We start from the raw sequence: 15000 nt of genomic DNA on the forward strand, positions 1-15000 counted from the left end.
TGTAGCTGTATCCTTAGAAGAAGAACAGCAGAGGCAGGAGCTGCATGGCTTTGCACAGCAGAACCAGTTGCCACGCGTGGTGGCGCCGGAGACCTCAGGAGACAGACAACAGCTGTGTGGCAGACAGCTTGATCAGCATGCCCCGTCCCACTCTCAACAGCCCCAGTTCTTACATGTACAGCTGCAGCAGCAGCCTGGCCTTAATGAACAGCAGCTTCAGCCTCAGCAACAGCAGCCTCAACAGCAACAGCATCTTCTTCAACAGCAGCACTACCTCCCGGAGTACCAACCCCAGCTGATACCTCACCATGAACTTCAGCTGCACGCACCAGACCCGTCGCAGCTGCCGCCACCACCGCCGCAGCTCCTGCAGCCCAGCCTACAGACGCCCCTCCAGCCGCAGGAGCAATGGCCCACTCAGGACCTTGTCGAAGTCAAGGGACACGCCTCTTCACGAACTTACCCGGCCGCTTCGGGGGCGCAGGCGCCCCGCCGAAGGCACGCCTCACGTCCACTCCCGCCCCTGCCGCCCCCGATGACGCAGTCGCCTCGGGAGGACCGCAGGAAGACACCAAAAACACCGCGTCCTGATTCGACGGTAGTTGCTGTGGATGGCTCCGACACGTCTTTAAGTGGGTGAGTCAACAAGAACTCGAAGGATCCTGGACAGGCCCCCGGAATGTCTCGCCTTGGGAAGGTCCGGGGATGAGGGTGTCTGGGAGGGGTAGAGACACCCACTGTCTGGGCACAGGGTACAGGGGACCCCTTCCGGATACAGGTTCACCTTCCGAGGATTTGGGTCCTTGAGGTTTGGATTCTTCAACAGGGGATAGGGTTCTCTTCCCTGCGGAGGCCACAAGGGGCCTTTTTGGGGGACGATATTTTGATGAGGCCTTTGAGAGCCACTTTGGGTTCTTGTGACCCAAAGACAGCGCCACTTTCTGGTGCCAGGTGGTCAGGATATGAAAGACATGAAGACAGTGGCTCCCTGACAAAGGAGGATGATCAGATGCGGACTTCTCCAAAATACTTTTGTCTTCCATTTTGTGTCTGTAATTCATGTACAGTCGGCTGCAAAAGTCTTGAACAACCGTATTGTTTATCCTATGGATTTTTAACCATTTTCGACAAGAATTGGAGATATCCTTTTGTACAATATATATATATATATATATATATATATATATATATATATATATATATATATATATATATATATATATATGAAAGTAAACGTAAGAGGAAGTCAGATAATCATAACAGTATTTACTACAGCTGTTAAGCTAACCCCTCGAATACAAAAACCTTTACTAATCTGGATAAAATCGTCTAGAATTAGCCAGAACATAAAATCTAAAGTGTTTCAAGACTTTTGCCCGTTTCTGTCGACCTCCAAAGGTCATTACTCCAATTGACCTGATATACATCGAGGCCAACATCAGTATTGTGATTCCTGTAGTTTGTAACAATGTAGCCTATTAGTGGACTACAGGGATTTTACTCTGGCAGGCATCAGACGATTCTCTTTCCCTCTGAAGGTCACACACACAACTCGATGGTGTAGTGGTACCGCGCTTGATCGCTAATCCAGTGATCCGAGTTCGATCCTCCCCCAGGTCACTCCAACTCTGGTGGGTAAGGAGATGTGTGTGTGGTTTTGGGGCATAAGGTCACAGCATTACCTATAGCACGAGCCGTATATGAACTCTGAGCTCTCATCCAGGTTAGTAGCTGTCGATCACGGTTCCAGCACGTGGTGGCGACTCACAGTTACGTCACAATCGAAGTGTCCCTCCAGGTTGATACCTTGGTTGAATAAAATCGTCTGGAGCCAACCAGAATAAAATATGTAAATAGTCGTTGGCAAGGGAAGCCTCCGTGACGTCACGTGAAGGGCGTGACGTCATCGTTTTTTGTGTTGTATACATGGAATAGCTGGTGGTAAAATTGTATATTTATTGAATGTATATCTTGAATATTTTTTTCTGTCATTAACATCATTATTATTATTATAATTATTATTATTATTATTATTATTATTATTATTATTATTATTATTATTATTATTATCATCATCATCATCATTATCATGATGGCTTATAGTGGAAGTATGATATGTATGTTAGATATAGACCCAAAGAATTGTTTTTGTCTTCACCAATGTTAACATTAACATTAGTATGTCATTTGGTGGAAATATTACATGTATGTTGTGTACTCAGAAAACGCTTTTTTGAATCGCACTTTTTCTATTTTAGATTTTTACACACAAACACACACACGCACATATACACACACACACGCACACACACACACACACACACACACACACACACACACACACACACACACACATAGAAATATATATATATATATATGTAATATATATATATATTACATATATATATACATATATATTATATATATATTATATATATATATATACATATATATATATATATATATATATATACATATGCACACACACGCATACACACACACACACACACACACACACACACACATATATATATATATATATATATATATATATATATATATATATATATATATATATATATGTGTGTTTATATATATGTATATATATTTATGTTTATATATATATATATATATATATATATATATATATATATATATATATATATATTCAAAAGCATTACATCAGTAAATGGCGGTGTGGTTGGCCATATTATCATCCAAATTTACAGTTTTCCCGCCATATTCTCACACTCCCTCTCCACTCCTCCTCCCACCATCACCCTCCACCAGCATTCCATTTTCCCCTACTGTTCCCTCGCCCCCCCCCACATTGCTTTTTTATTCATTCATTATTCTTTTTGAGACCTCATCCCCGTCCCTCCCACCTCTCCCTCCCCTCCCTCCCCTCTCTCATCCACCACTAATTAACCAGTCCCTACCACCACCACTAACTCCACCATCTCCAAAATCAACAACTACATCTACATCTACTACAGCATCAATACTGGTTCCTTTTACTATATCAACTTCTACTATCACCTCCACTCAATTTCCACCTCCACCTCCACTCAGCTTCCACCACCTCCAACACCAAGACTTACTACTACAACTACCTCAACTTCTTTTTCTTCCACCACCATCACCATCATCTCCCATGTCACACCATCACAAACATCACCATCATCTCCACCTCCACCGTACCACCATGACACCATTCTCCACTCGCAAAATAGATAGATAAATAAATAAATAAATCTACCAATCACTAACAATTTCTTTTTCTTTCTTTGCCCCCCTCCTCCTCCTCCTCCTCCTCCTCCAGGAAGTCGAGGAACCTGTCAGAGAAGAAGAGGAGGGACCAGTTCAACCTCCTCATCAACGAACTGGCCTCCATGGTTGCCTCGACCAACCGTAAGATGGACAAGAGCACTGTCCTCAAGGCCACCATCGCATTCCTCAAGAACCAGAAAGGTAAGGACCAGGAAGGACGACAAAAGGGAGATGAGTTCGGGGAAGCGGGGGGGGCGGGGGGTGAGGGAGGGAAAGGGGGTAGGTGAGGGAGGGAAAGGGGTTAGGTAAGGGGGCTTAGGTGAGTGGGGGAAAAGGGTCTAGGTGAGGGACGGGAAGGGGGTAGGTGAGGGAGGGAAAGGGGTTAGGTAAGGGGTAAGGGGGCTTAGGTGAGTGGGGAAAGGAGTCTAGGTGAGGGAGGGGAAGGGGGTAGGTGAGGGAGGGAAAGGGGTTAGGTAAGGGGTAAGGGGGCTTAGGTGAGTGGGGGAAAGGGGTGTAGGTGAGGGAGGGGAAAGGGGTAGGTGAGGGAGGGAAAGGGGTTAGGTAAGAGGTAAGGGGGCTTAGGTGAGTGGGGGAAAGGGGTCTAGGTGAGGGAGGGGAAGGAGTAGGTGAGGGAGGGAAAGGGGTTAGGTAAGAGGTAAGGGGGCTTAGGTGAGTGGGGGAAAGGGGTCTAGGTGAGGGAGGGAAGGGGGTAGATGAAGGAGGGAAAGGGGTAGATAAGGGGTAAAGGGGCGTAGGTGGTGGGATGGAAGGGGTGAGGGGAAGGTAGGTGAGGTTAGGGGGTCGGTGAGAGATAAGGTGGATAGGTGAAGAAGGGGAGTTGGGTATGTGAGAGAGGGAAGGGAATAGGTGAGGGAAGGAAGGGGGTAGGTGAGCGACAAGGGGGAATAGGTGAGGGGAGGGAAGGGGGTAGGTGAGGGACAACGTGAGGGGGTAAGGAGGGGTAGGTAGGGGTAAGAAGGGAAGGTGAGGGAGGAAAGGAGGTAGGTGAGGGGGGAAAGGGGGAGGTGAGGTGGAGATAGGGTGGGGAGAGGAAAACGGGATTTTTTTTTTTTTTTTTTTTTTTAGAGAGAGAGAAAGAGAGAAATCTGTCTATGGGAGTGTGGGAGAAGAGAAAACAGGGAAGGGATGATGGAGGGAAAGGAAAGGGGGTGGGTGAGGTGGGATTAAGGACTTTTTGAATTTTACTTTTTTTTGGGGGGAGGGTGTCTGTAGAAAGAGGCAGAAGAGGGGAAAACAGGAGTTGACCTCGTTTGATTTTATTTGATATTTTATTTTATTTTATTTTATTTTATTTTATTTTTCTATATACTGGAATCCATGGCAGGGAGTGGGGGAGGGGGAGGGCATACGTGGATTTACCTAATTCTTACTTTTATTTTTCTTGTATTATTCTATCATCTATTTATTTGTTTGATTATTTATTTAGTTATTTATTGGTGGAGACACTCCTGGCAATCAGTTGTGACAAAATTAATAAATAGAATAAAATAATTAATCAAATAAATAAACAAAAATAAAAAAGGGGCTTGGCTATTGAAATGAAAAATATTGATTATTTCTTGTCGAAATGCTGAATATGGTGCTAATTACTTTAGTTCTGCGTTTCAGGAATTACAGTGCTTGATAATGATGTCATTCAAAAATACACATACTGTAATTCAACAGTGTCAGACGATTCCATTTAATTGAGGTTGAAAAATCCTGAAAGGGACAAATCATGTCAGGAATATTAAAGAGAAAATAAAAAAATGAATAAAAAAGAGTTATTTAAAGAGGAACGGGGAAAAGAGGAAGAGGAGGTGAAAAAAATAGGAGATATATGAACTGGGTGAGGATTGGAGAAGGGAGGAAGACTGGAGGAGGGGGGGTAGGGATGAGGTTAGAAGAGAAGGAGGAGGAGGAAGAGAGGAAAAGGAACAAGGAAGTGAAGGAAGAGGGAAAGGGTAGGAGACAGAGTAGAAGAAAAGGAAGGAAGAGAGGCCGAAAAGATAAAAGAGGAATAGGAGGAAGAGGGAGAGGTGGGAGGAAGAAAAAGAGGAGGAAAAGGTTAGAGACAGAGTAGAAGAGTGGAGAAAGGAAGAGGATGAAGAGATAGAAGAGAAGGAAGAGGAAGAGGGAAAGGGTAAGAGAAAAAATAATTGGAAGAAAGGAAGAAGAGGGAGGATAGGACAGGAGACAGAAGAGAAGAAGGGAGAAAGAAAGGAAGAGGAAGGGAATATAACAAGAGGACGAGGAAGTGTAGGAAGAGGGAAAGGGTGGGAGACAAAAGAGAAAGAAAGAAGACAAAGAGAACGAGGACATAAAGGAAGAGGAGGAGGAAGAAGAGGAGGCATAGCTGGTTCCGGGAACTCTGTTGCACGCATTGAGACATGCTCACTGTTGCGTGCATCCAAACAGGGCGTTTCTGTCTTGCTGGGTCACCATCGGTAACCATTGTATTCCCAAGGGGAGCACAAAGGCTTCCCATAGGCACGCGCTCCCCCCCCCTCCTCCTCCCTTGGGGGAATTACAGCCATAGGCTTTTATGACGTGAGGTCTCTTCTGCAGCGTTGCACTGGGTGTCCTCTCCTCCCCCCCCTCTCCCCATCTCCCCTCCGAAGGGCTGTTTGTGTTACCTGCGAGGTCCGTTGTCCGGCGACCTTGTCCGTCTGTGCCCCTTGAAACTCGACGACGTGAAGAATCCTTCCCCGTGGGATTTTCCCCCTGGAGGATCTTCCCCAGCAGAATCCTCCCATGGTATCTTCCCCTGAGGGGTCCTCGGGATCTCCAACTTTATCTGAACAGTATAGTGGGGTATCTAAGCCGAAGATCGTGCATTTTTGGGTTAAAAGCATAAAAATTGGCACACTTATAAAGTAACTTTAAGTAAATATTTTGGATAGGGAGACAAGCTGTCAGAGTCCCCTGGTGGCCACAGCCGGAACTAACATCTTACCACGTGTCCGACGTCACAGAAATGAATTATATGATCTTAATATTTTATTTTTAAAGTTAGGAATATGAAACTTGGCAGGTTTCTAAGATGTTTAATAAGAATTATCTCCTGATAATAAAAAATTGAATCAGAGCCCCCTAGTGACCAAAACTGCAAACAGGTTTTTTTTCGTTGCAACCCCCGAATACAATTGTGAAAGGACCTGGTCCTTTTTAATGCTTTTTGTCAATATAAAAGCTGAAATTTTCCATCACAATGGATCACATATTTGATATACAAGTGTTCTTGAAGAAGTATTTATCTGAATATACACAATAAACACAGCAGTTAACACTGAACATTCATTCCAACAAGTAAACAGACTGAATGACAGCGATCATCTTTACAAACGACAAAACAAATTGTTTTGTCGTATGTTACTTACATTTGAATTTCGTAACCACTCACCACAAAACCAGAATGAATACTGTTGATTATCAAGTGGTACATTTTAGTTCCAAAAAGCTTCATTTTAAGGTGCCTAAGTTTGGAAACAGTCCCCTTCGCTGTTGCACAGCGCAGTTCTGCATTTTAGCTGTGTTCTGCTCCATTTATACAGACCTCTGCAAGATTTCTTGCATTTGCAGCACATCAGCTCATAGCACATAATCATGTGCTTGTTGAAGGGTAGTCCACTTTGGTGTCCACCTGGAACATGCTGCATCCCATTCCCATCCAAAGAGCGATGGGCTGGGCAAGGCTGGGTCTTTCTCCAGGGATTGACCCCACACATGTCCTCCTTGGAATGCTGCTCTCAGAGTATGTTGCTTTAAAGCAGCTTCTGTAGGAGGAATGCTTTCCAGAGACTTTGATTTCCTGGAGAACATCTGCTGCCTTGCTTCGTTGATGTTGGAGAGCTCAATGGTGCGGTCATACCACAGCACCACGAATCTCTCAATGAGAGCCAGTGAGCTCTCCGTCAACTGACATTGTGGATTTGACAGTGACAAGAAAGCTTCTGTGACCTCAGGGAAAGCATGCCATGTCTCCCATGCACTCTTTTTGCCTCTCCCGGCAAAGAAAGATGTCACATCACAGCCTGTGAAAGCATGGAAGAATGGCAAAGCCTAGGCCTTGGATGATGGCAGAGCAGCAATGATCTCATGAATGGCGCTGCGCCTTTGAGACTTTCCAGTCTCAAATGATATCCACAGTTCAGATGTCTTAAACTGGTGGAAACATGCCACAGCAAGTACAACATCAGTGTTTGCTGTTCTGATGAGGATGCGTTGGTGGCCTTTGCTGGCAGCATCCATGATATGCAGCATGGTACGTGTGTCTGCTTCCTCCTGGGTGTAGGGTTCCAGGAACGAACGACTTGTCCGTCACTGCTGCGTTGCAGACCACTTGTTCGTTCAGAGTACCGAGCATTTGTTTGTCGTTCTCCTCAGTGCCTGCAGCATGTTCAACAAGAAGAGAAAACAGCTTAGTTTTTGTTGTCATTATTGCATAGAAAACTCTGCCAGCTTCCTGGGATCTGGCAGGTGAGTTACTTTCCTACGAATGTCACTGCTTCTCTTCTCCCTGGTTGATGTTTTGAGGCTTTGTTCTTTGTAGACACCAAAAACAATATCTACTTTACATTCTTCAAGATGTTTTGAATGTGGGGCACAAAGACTTGTGTAACACAGAGAAGGTCTTTGAAATAAATGTAATTAGAGAGTGCACCACTATAGCATGAAATAAATGTAATTAGAGAGTGCACCACTATAGCACCATCCAGCACAACTGCAGTAACCTGAGAGATTGTGTGGTCAGAGTTAGATAGACCCTCCAGGGGAGAGAGCGAGTCGGACTTCTTACCTGATTTCATCTCCTCTGACTTTGACAGAGAAAGTGGCCATGGCTGGTTATCAAACTTGAAGAACTCCTCAAGCAGGCGATGTACAGCCTGGAAAACAATGCACAGTCGTCCTTCAATGCAGATACCTGACTTTTCTGTTTTAAAAGAATTTGAGACTTCGGGAACAGCGACAGCTTGTTTTTCTTGTAGGATATGTAGCTGACTTTGAGTTGTGATGCGTTCAGTTACAAATGTGTCATATTGACGTTGTCCCAAATCATACACACCTTTGAAGCTTTCTACAGCTGACTGGCTGATGACAACTTTGCTGTCAAGTGTCAACATATCGTTGGTGTCCTCTAGGAAAGGACTTCCAAGATCTTGTATAACCTTCTTGAGAGCAGTTACCTCCTTCACAAAGGAATTTTGAACACTTGGTGTCTATCCATGGTGTTTGCCAGTGGCTGCTTTCTCTGAAGGGTTCTCAAAGTCGCGGATGAGTCTGCTGACCTCTGGACCACCTATCATCCAACGTCTTAGTGCTTCATGATTATTTGTCAAGCCTACAGCCCCATATTCTCCTGCTGCAGACCTGACATGTCATGGATGTGAACTGGTAACTATCTGGCATAGTTGGTGTGATTTGTTGAAAATCCCCAAGGTGTCACTCTAACTAGTGATTCAGTATACTGTTTGAAATCATCCTCCCGAGGTGATTGTACATACTGAAGAATATCCATCTCCAGCCCCAGCACTAAGTTCCAAAACTGGAACTGTGGACGTTCTGCACACATCTTCTTGACCCACTCATGAAAGCCAAGAATGTCCTCGTCAGAAGAAATGCTTTGCTTGTAACTTTCATAGGTCTGACACTGTAGCAGGTAGAGAGCAGTTGCAGTGACCGTGTGTGGGCATGACGTGTCCTATAGTCAGGTGTGCTGCTTTGAGATGTGAGTCAGCAACACCACTAGTTACAACACCAACAGTTGATATGACTGTGGTCCATTCACTGTCTATCAGCAGGTCTCTTAGGACCTTGAAGAAGGTTATCTCAGTGTGCATTGCACCCAGCATCAGCACAATCTTGCCTTCACCGTGACTGGTAATGCCCACTGAATCATTTTGCCAAGGGCAGAGGTTGGCCCATCGCCAACACAGGAACTTGACCAGGATTCACAGCCTGATTAGCTGCCCTTACAACATCCATGGCATACTTAATCATTGTAGGTGTGTGTACCATTTCTGTAAAAAGTAGCATCAAGGCTACTATGCCAGGATACAGACGTGACGTCTGCAGATTGGCATGGAAGGCTGCCCACGAGACGGCATCTGACTCACTCAGATCTGGTTTGTCCAGGACTTTTCTCACATTCTCCACAGGAGTACCAGTATTTGATGGCAGTATTACGGGACATGCACCTCCATGTACCAATGGGACTACAGGATCCTTCTTTGACAGAACAACTGGTTGAACATTGGTGAAGCTTGTTGGAACACTGGATATTTGTTTCTCATAGGTCACCAACTCAGTAATGATGGGATGATCTCTCTTAGTACCTAGCTTGCCTCCTCGTGGATGTTGTGCTTGGGAAATGCTGGTACTATGGAAAGAATCCCTTGAAGTGGTAGGACTGGGGTTGTGGTCGATGTTGTCAACAGCAGCTGTTGTGAACACGCCACTGGACAGCTGTGGAGGACACACAACCCCTTGTTCTTTGTATATATGGCAAACATCGTTTGCCACATCTGCAGACACTTAGAGCAATCTTGAGTATGAAATACAAGGACCCATGCTATGAAATGTGTCCACCTGCTCACGCTCTCTGGTTTCGCCATGCACTTTTAATGCAAGGTAGATTGAAGCTGGGATTTCACGATCTCTGTTAAGGCGGACATGCCCTGTAACGAGAGCAGATAGAGACTTATATTTTATTGTGTTGAAAGCAACCAACTTAGAGATTATTAGAGATGCCTGTGAATCGATGCCTTCCAAGACTAACTGATCTTTGATATTTAGACCATTCATTATCATGCTTATCAGTGAAGTCAGTGTTGTTGGAACAGCATTCTGTTGACAGTTCTCTATAAACTGACCATTAAATATTTGCTTGATTTTAAAAATATATCTGCGTATAATATTCGCATGCCCTCTGTATCGTAGTCAGCGTCACATACATGTTTTAAAGCAGGACCAATATATTTCGTGGATGCCAGAAGCACGTCTTTGCCTTTGTTTTGCGCTTCCAAATCAGGTACTGCAGCAAGAATACGTTCCTTAAACCGTGTTGTGTAAAACTGCCAATTCTCAGGACTTAGCTCTTCAATTCTATCCGAGTAGAGTTTTGTAGGAGCTTGCAATTTGAACACAGACCATGTTTCAGGAGACTCTCGATATGACTCAGTGTATGATATCAGTTCAGCAAATGCAATGCCATGCAGAGCACTTGGCTCATTTAGATCGTTGTCTTGATTTCTCTCATACTGTTTGGCACGTTTGTAGAATTTTGCTAAGCACAGAGAGTGATATTGTGCCTCTATTGCCACTATATCTCCTGCAGCAAGTTTGGCAACATCTTTGTGTCGTGGAGGTCAGTGGCAATTCAGCGGACCTTGTAATTCAGCTCAAAGTTTGAAGCCCTGTGCAGGCCAGATGACCCACCTTTCTCATCACAGAAGAAGCATACAGACTCAGAGTCATCAGTTGACACAAACTATTGCCTAGTTTTGACTGGAATTGCTGTATATTCTGTTTCACACTTTCACTTAGCTGCTCTTTCAAGCATCCTGGTGTTAATATTATCTCGATAAAATTTATGCACAACAGCATTATGTAACAAGAGGGTTTCTTCCATGCCTTGACCTTCATCTAACTGTTCAACATTTACTGAAAAAGGTAGCTAGTTCATTTCATGAAACTTCTTGATATTTTCAACACCTTTATCTTTCCTCTTTGAAGAAGCAGGACATTGTAGAGGCGCACTTGTCACTGCTTGGCATAGAAAACACTTCTTCCAGTCTACAATAACTGGTTCTGTTTGACCAGAAGTACTGGGGACTGGTTCATCAATTAATTGAAATGACATCGTTAGAGTAATTCAATGCACAACAGTATCAACATAAATTGTTCGACTTTTAATGGATTTGCACTCCAGTAAACCCAATGCATAACAGAGTAAACATAAAGTGTACGATTTTTAATGGATTTGTACTGGTTATGCACTCCAGCTCATTGATTGGTGGTGGAGGCGGTTAAGTGGATTGAGGTCCACTTTGGTGCTTCTGCTGCTTCCACTACCCGGTCTTGGGATTTTCCACCGATGACTGCTCCTGATGCGGCCTGGACTACACTCAATACTCAATTTTCAATGATATTTAGTCCAACGCCGTAGAACCTAAAAAGAAACAACAAAAGAAATATCACTTGTGCTGTACACATGATTATTTATTAATATCTATTTATATATTTATCAACCACGGTTCCCCTTACAGGATGTGGGGCATGATTTTTCGTTAATTCTGGTCACTAGGAGGCTCTGGTTACATTTTTTATTATCAAGAGATAATTCTTGTTAATATTATAGAAACCTGCCAAATTTCACATTCCTAACTTAAATAAGATATTTAAAACCAGTTTAAGTAATTTCTGTGACGCTCGCCACATGGTTCCTGCTGTGGCCACCAGGGGACTCTGACAGCCTGCTTCCATATCCCAAAATGTTCTCCTAGGGTTACTCTATAAGTGTTCCAAGTTTCATACTTTTAATCCGAAAATGGACGAAATGGCTCTGGGACTGGTCTTAGATCTCCCACAAGTAGAAGGAAAACTGATATGGGATAAGGGAAATTAAGGTGTTTAAGCGGCGAAAAGTGATATAGGAAGAAAAGGAGAAGAAGGAGGAGGAGGAGGAGGACGAGAAGGGGAAAAAGAAAAAGGAGGAGCGGTAAGAGAGGGGAAGGAAGGGGAACGGTAGGATGAAAAGGAGGAGGAGAAGGAAGAGGAGGAAATAGAAAGGGGAGGTGCGGTACGGAAGGGGAAGGAGGAGGAGGAGGAGGAGGAGGAGGAGGAGGAGGAGGAGGAGGAGGAGGAGGAAGGAAGGAAAGGAAGAGAAGGACGAGAATGGAGAATTAAAGGAAGAGCTGTTGGAGAGGGAAAGGAAAGGGAAAAGTAGGAGAAGGAGGAAAAGGAGGAGAAGGTGGACGAAGAAGAGGAGGAGGAGAAGAAGGAGGAAGAGGAGGAGTAGAAACAGCAGGAAATGAGGAGGAGGTGATAGAGAAAAAAGAAGAAGAGGAGGGTAAGAAGGCGGAAGAGGAGTAGGTCAAGGGGATATAAAGACGAAAAGAAACTTTAATGTGGAGGAGGAGGAGGAGGATGTTGTCTAAGGTAAAGAATGTAAAGCTGTTGTTGGAGAAGTGAAGGAGAACTGAAGAAGGGTGAGGTTATGAATGAAGGAGGACGAGGAAGAGGAGGAGGAGGAGAAGAAGAAAGAGGAGGAAGATATGTGGAGGAAAGGAGGGGAAAGGGTAAGATTTAGTAAAGCAAGATTTATAAAAGAGTTCATAAGTATTGGGTCACTTGCACACAAAAGAAGAAAGACTCGTCCCAAACAATACGAAACAATGCGAACGAGGTCAAAACAAATTAGCATTGAATACGAAAGGGTTGAAACCGAGCGAAAGATTGTGAGAATGACCCAGATCGAATCATTGGAAGAGCGAAACATTTCGGGAAGGAGGGGGGAGGGAGATGATATAACGCTGTTGAACGAACTTCATGGTGTAGTACGATTTTTTTTTTTTTCTTTTTTTTTTTTTTTTTTGAGTGGGGGCAAAAATGAAGAAAAGATGCTACCATGTTGGACGAGATGTTGGCACGTGTCAATCCTGTTGGAAGCTAGATTACAGTGTTGGAAATGCTACTGGAATGATGTTGCCAGTTCCGAGCAAAATGTTGGCAGTTTCGAAAAGGATGTTGTCAGTTGAATCGAGACCTTCCCATAGTTTGAGAGGTAATGTTGGGAGCGCAATTACGATGATGGTGGCAATTTCGACTGCAGTGTTGGCAGTGCAAGGGTTGGTGGGAGGGGTGAATGTGATTGTTGTCACTCTTACTTAAGAGGGCAAATTGTTGTCAGGATGGTAACTAAAAATCTTTCAATATTGTAAAAACTTGTTATGTCGTCACTGTTTGGAGGTGGGATATGGAAGAGAGGGGGGAGAATGGGGGAGGGGGAGAGGGGAAGAACGTTGGTAACCCCTCAGCTGAATAACATCGTCTGGCGACATCTACGCGTACATCATCTGTACAAGTCCTGTTAGTGCCCTGTCCACTTCCTCTCCTCCCACTTTTCCTTCTTTCCTTCCCCTTCCCCCCCTTCCTCCCCCTCCCCCTCCTCCCACTTTTCCTTCTTTCCCTCTCCTACCCCTCCCTCCTACCTCTTCCCCTCCTCCCATTTTTCCTTCTTTCCCTCCCTTTCTCCTTCCCCTTTCCCTTCCCCTCCCTCCTTCTCCTTCCTTCCTCCCCTTCCCCTCCTTCCTCCCCCTCCCCCTCCTCCCACTTTTCCTTCTTTCCCTCTCCTTCCCCTCCTTCCTTCCTCTTCCCCTCCTCCCATTTTTCCATTTTTCCTTCCCTTTCTCCTTCCCCTTCCCCTTCCCCTCCCTCCTTCCCCTTCCCTCCTCCCCTTTCCCTCTCTCCTCCCCCACCCCCTTCCTCCTACACCTCCCTCCTCCTCTCCCTTTCCTCCCCTCCCCTCCCCTCTCTCATCCTCCTCCCATTCCCCTCCCTCCTCTTTTCCCTCACTCGTATCACTCTCCCTTCGTCTCCCGCCTCCCCCTCCCCCTCCCCCGCCCCTTCCTTTTCACCTCCCCTTTCACCTCTCCCTCCTCGTCTCCCTCCTCCCCCTCTCCCTTAGTCTCCCTCCTCTCCTTCCCCTCCCCGTTCCCCTCCCCTCCCTCTTTCCTCTCCCTCCCCGTTCCCCTCCCCCTTCCCTCTCCCCTCTCTCCTTCCCTTCCTTCTCCCCCTTCCCTTCTCCCTCTTTCCTCCCCCTTCTCCTCCTTCCTCCCACTCTCATTTCCCTCTCTCCTCCCCTTTCTTCTTCCTCCTTACTTCCCCCTTCCCCTCCTTCCTCCCATTCCTCCCCTTCCTCCTCCCCCTCCCTCCTTCCCTTTCTCTTTACCCTTCCCTTTCCCGTCCCCTTCCCCTAGTCTACCAGCGCTTCTATCCTTGTGGACAGTCTATATGAACTCTGGAGGATTCCGCTTCCTCAGCCCCCAGCGGCCAGCCTCCCGCCTCAGCCCCCTAGACCCCCCCCTCCTCAGTCCTCCAGCCCCCCTCCTTAGCCCCCGAGCCCCCACAGCCCCCGAGCCTCTGAAGTCCTTCTTCAGCCGCTGACTTGAGTTCGGTCTTTTCTCTTCGGCAGAAATCTCGGTTCGGTCGCAGAGTCACGAGATCCAGGAGGATTGGAAGCCCTCCTTCTTGTCCAACGAAGAATTTACGCATCTTATGCTTGAGGTGAGTACCCCCAAAGTCCTCTTCTTCTCTTCTTCCTCAAACTCATCCTCCTTCTCCTTCTTGTTTTTGCCTTTTTTTTTTAGGAGAGAACCCACAGACGCGTTTTATCTGTAGAAATGAAAAGAAAACGCTCACTTTTTTTTTACTTTTTTACATATCAAGTGGAGTGAGTACAGAGAGCACTCACGATTTCTCTTCCTCTGTATGATGGGAAAGTAAGTAACCACAATCTATTTTCTTGGTATAATGGCAGAGGAGAACACATTTCCTTTGTACATTTATTTGTTTATTTATTCATAATGGGAAAGTGAATATCCGCAAGCTCTTACACACACTCACTCACACACACACACACACACACACACACACACACACACACACACACACACACACACACACACACACACACACACACACACACACACATAATATATATATATATAT

General features: G+C 45.2%; 1 protein-coding gene across 2 annotated transcripts in view; it reads left to right on the forward strand.

Moving 5' to 3' along the window:
• Positions 1 to 15000, forward strand: part of LOC143028359 (uncharacterized) — a 633126-nt gene that overhangs the window by 321411 nt on the left and 296715 nt on the right. Inside the window, exons 1-3 of one of the 2 annotated variants that reach the window (XM_076190320.1) lie at positions 1 to 636; positions 3323 to 3471; positions 14465 to 14556. The exon at positions 1 to 636 is cut by the window's left edge and continues 729 nt beyond it. In XM_076190320.1, the coding sequence (XP_076046435.1) occupies positions 1 to 636; positions 3323 to 3471; positions 14465 to 14556 (877 nt within the window). The remainder of the gene's footprint in view (positions 637 to 3322; positions 3472 to 14464; positions 14557 to 15000) is intronic. The other variant, XM_076190321.1, reaches the window with a different exon arrangement.

This window comes from Oratosquilla oratoria, chromosome 9, assembly GCF_046742065.1.
Source record: "Oratosquilla oratoria isolate Oo_2021 chromosome 9, ASM4674206v1, whole genome shotgun sequence".
Taxonomy (NCBI): Eukaryota; Metazoa; Arthropoda; class Malacostraca; order Stomatopoda; family Squillidae; genus Oratosquilla; species Oratosquilla oratoria.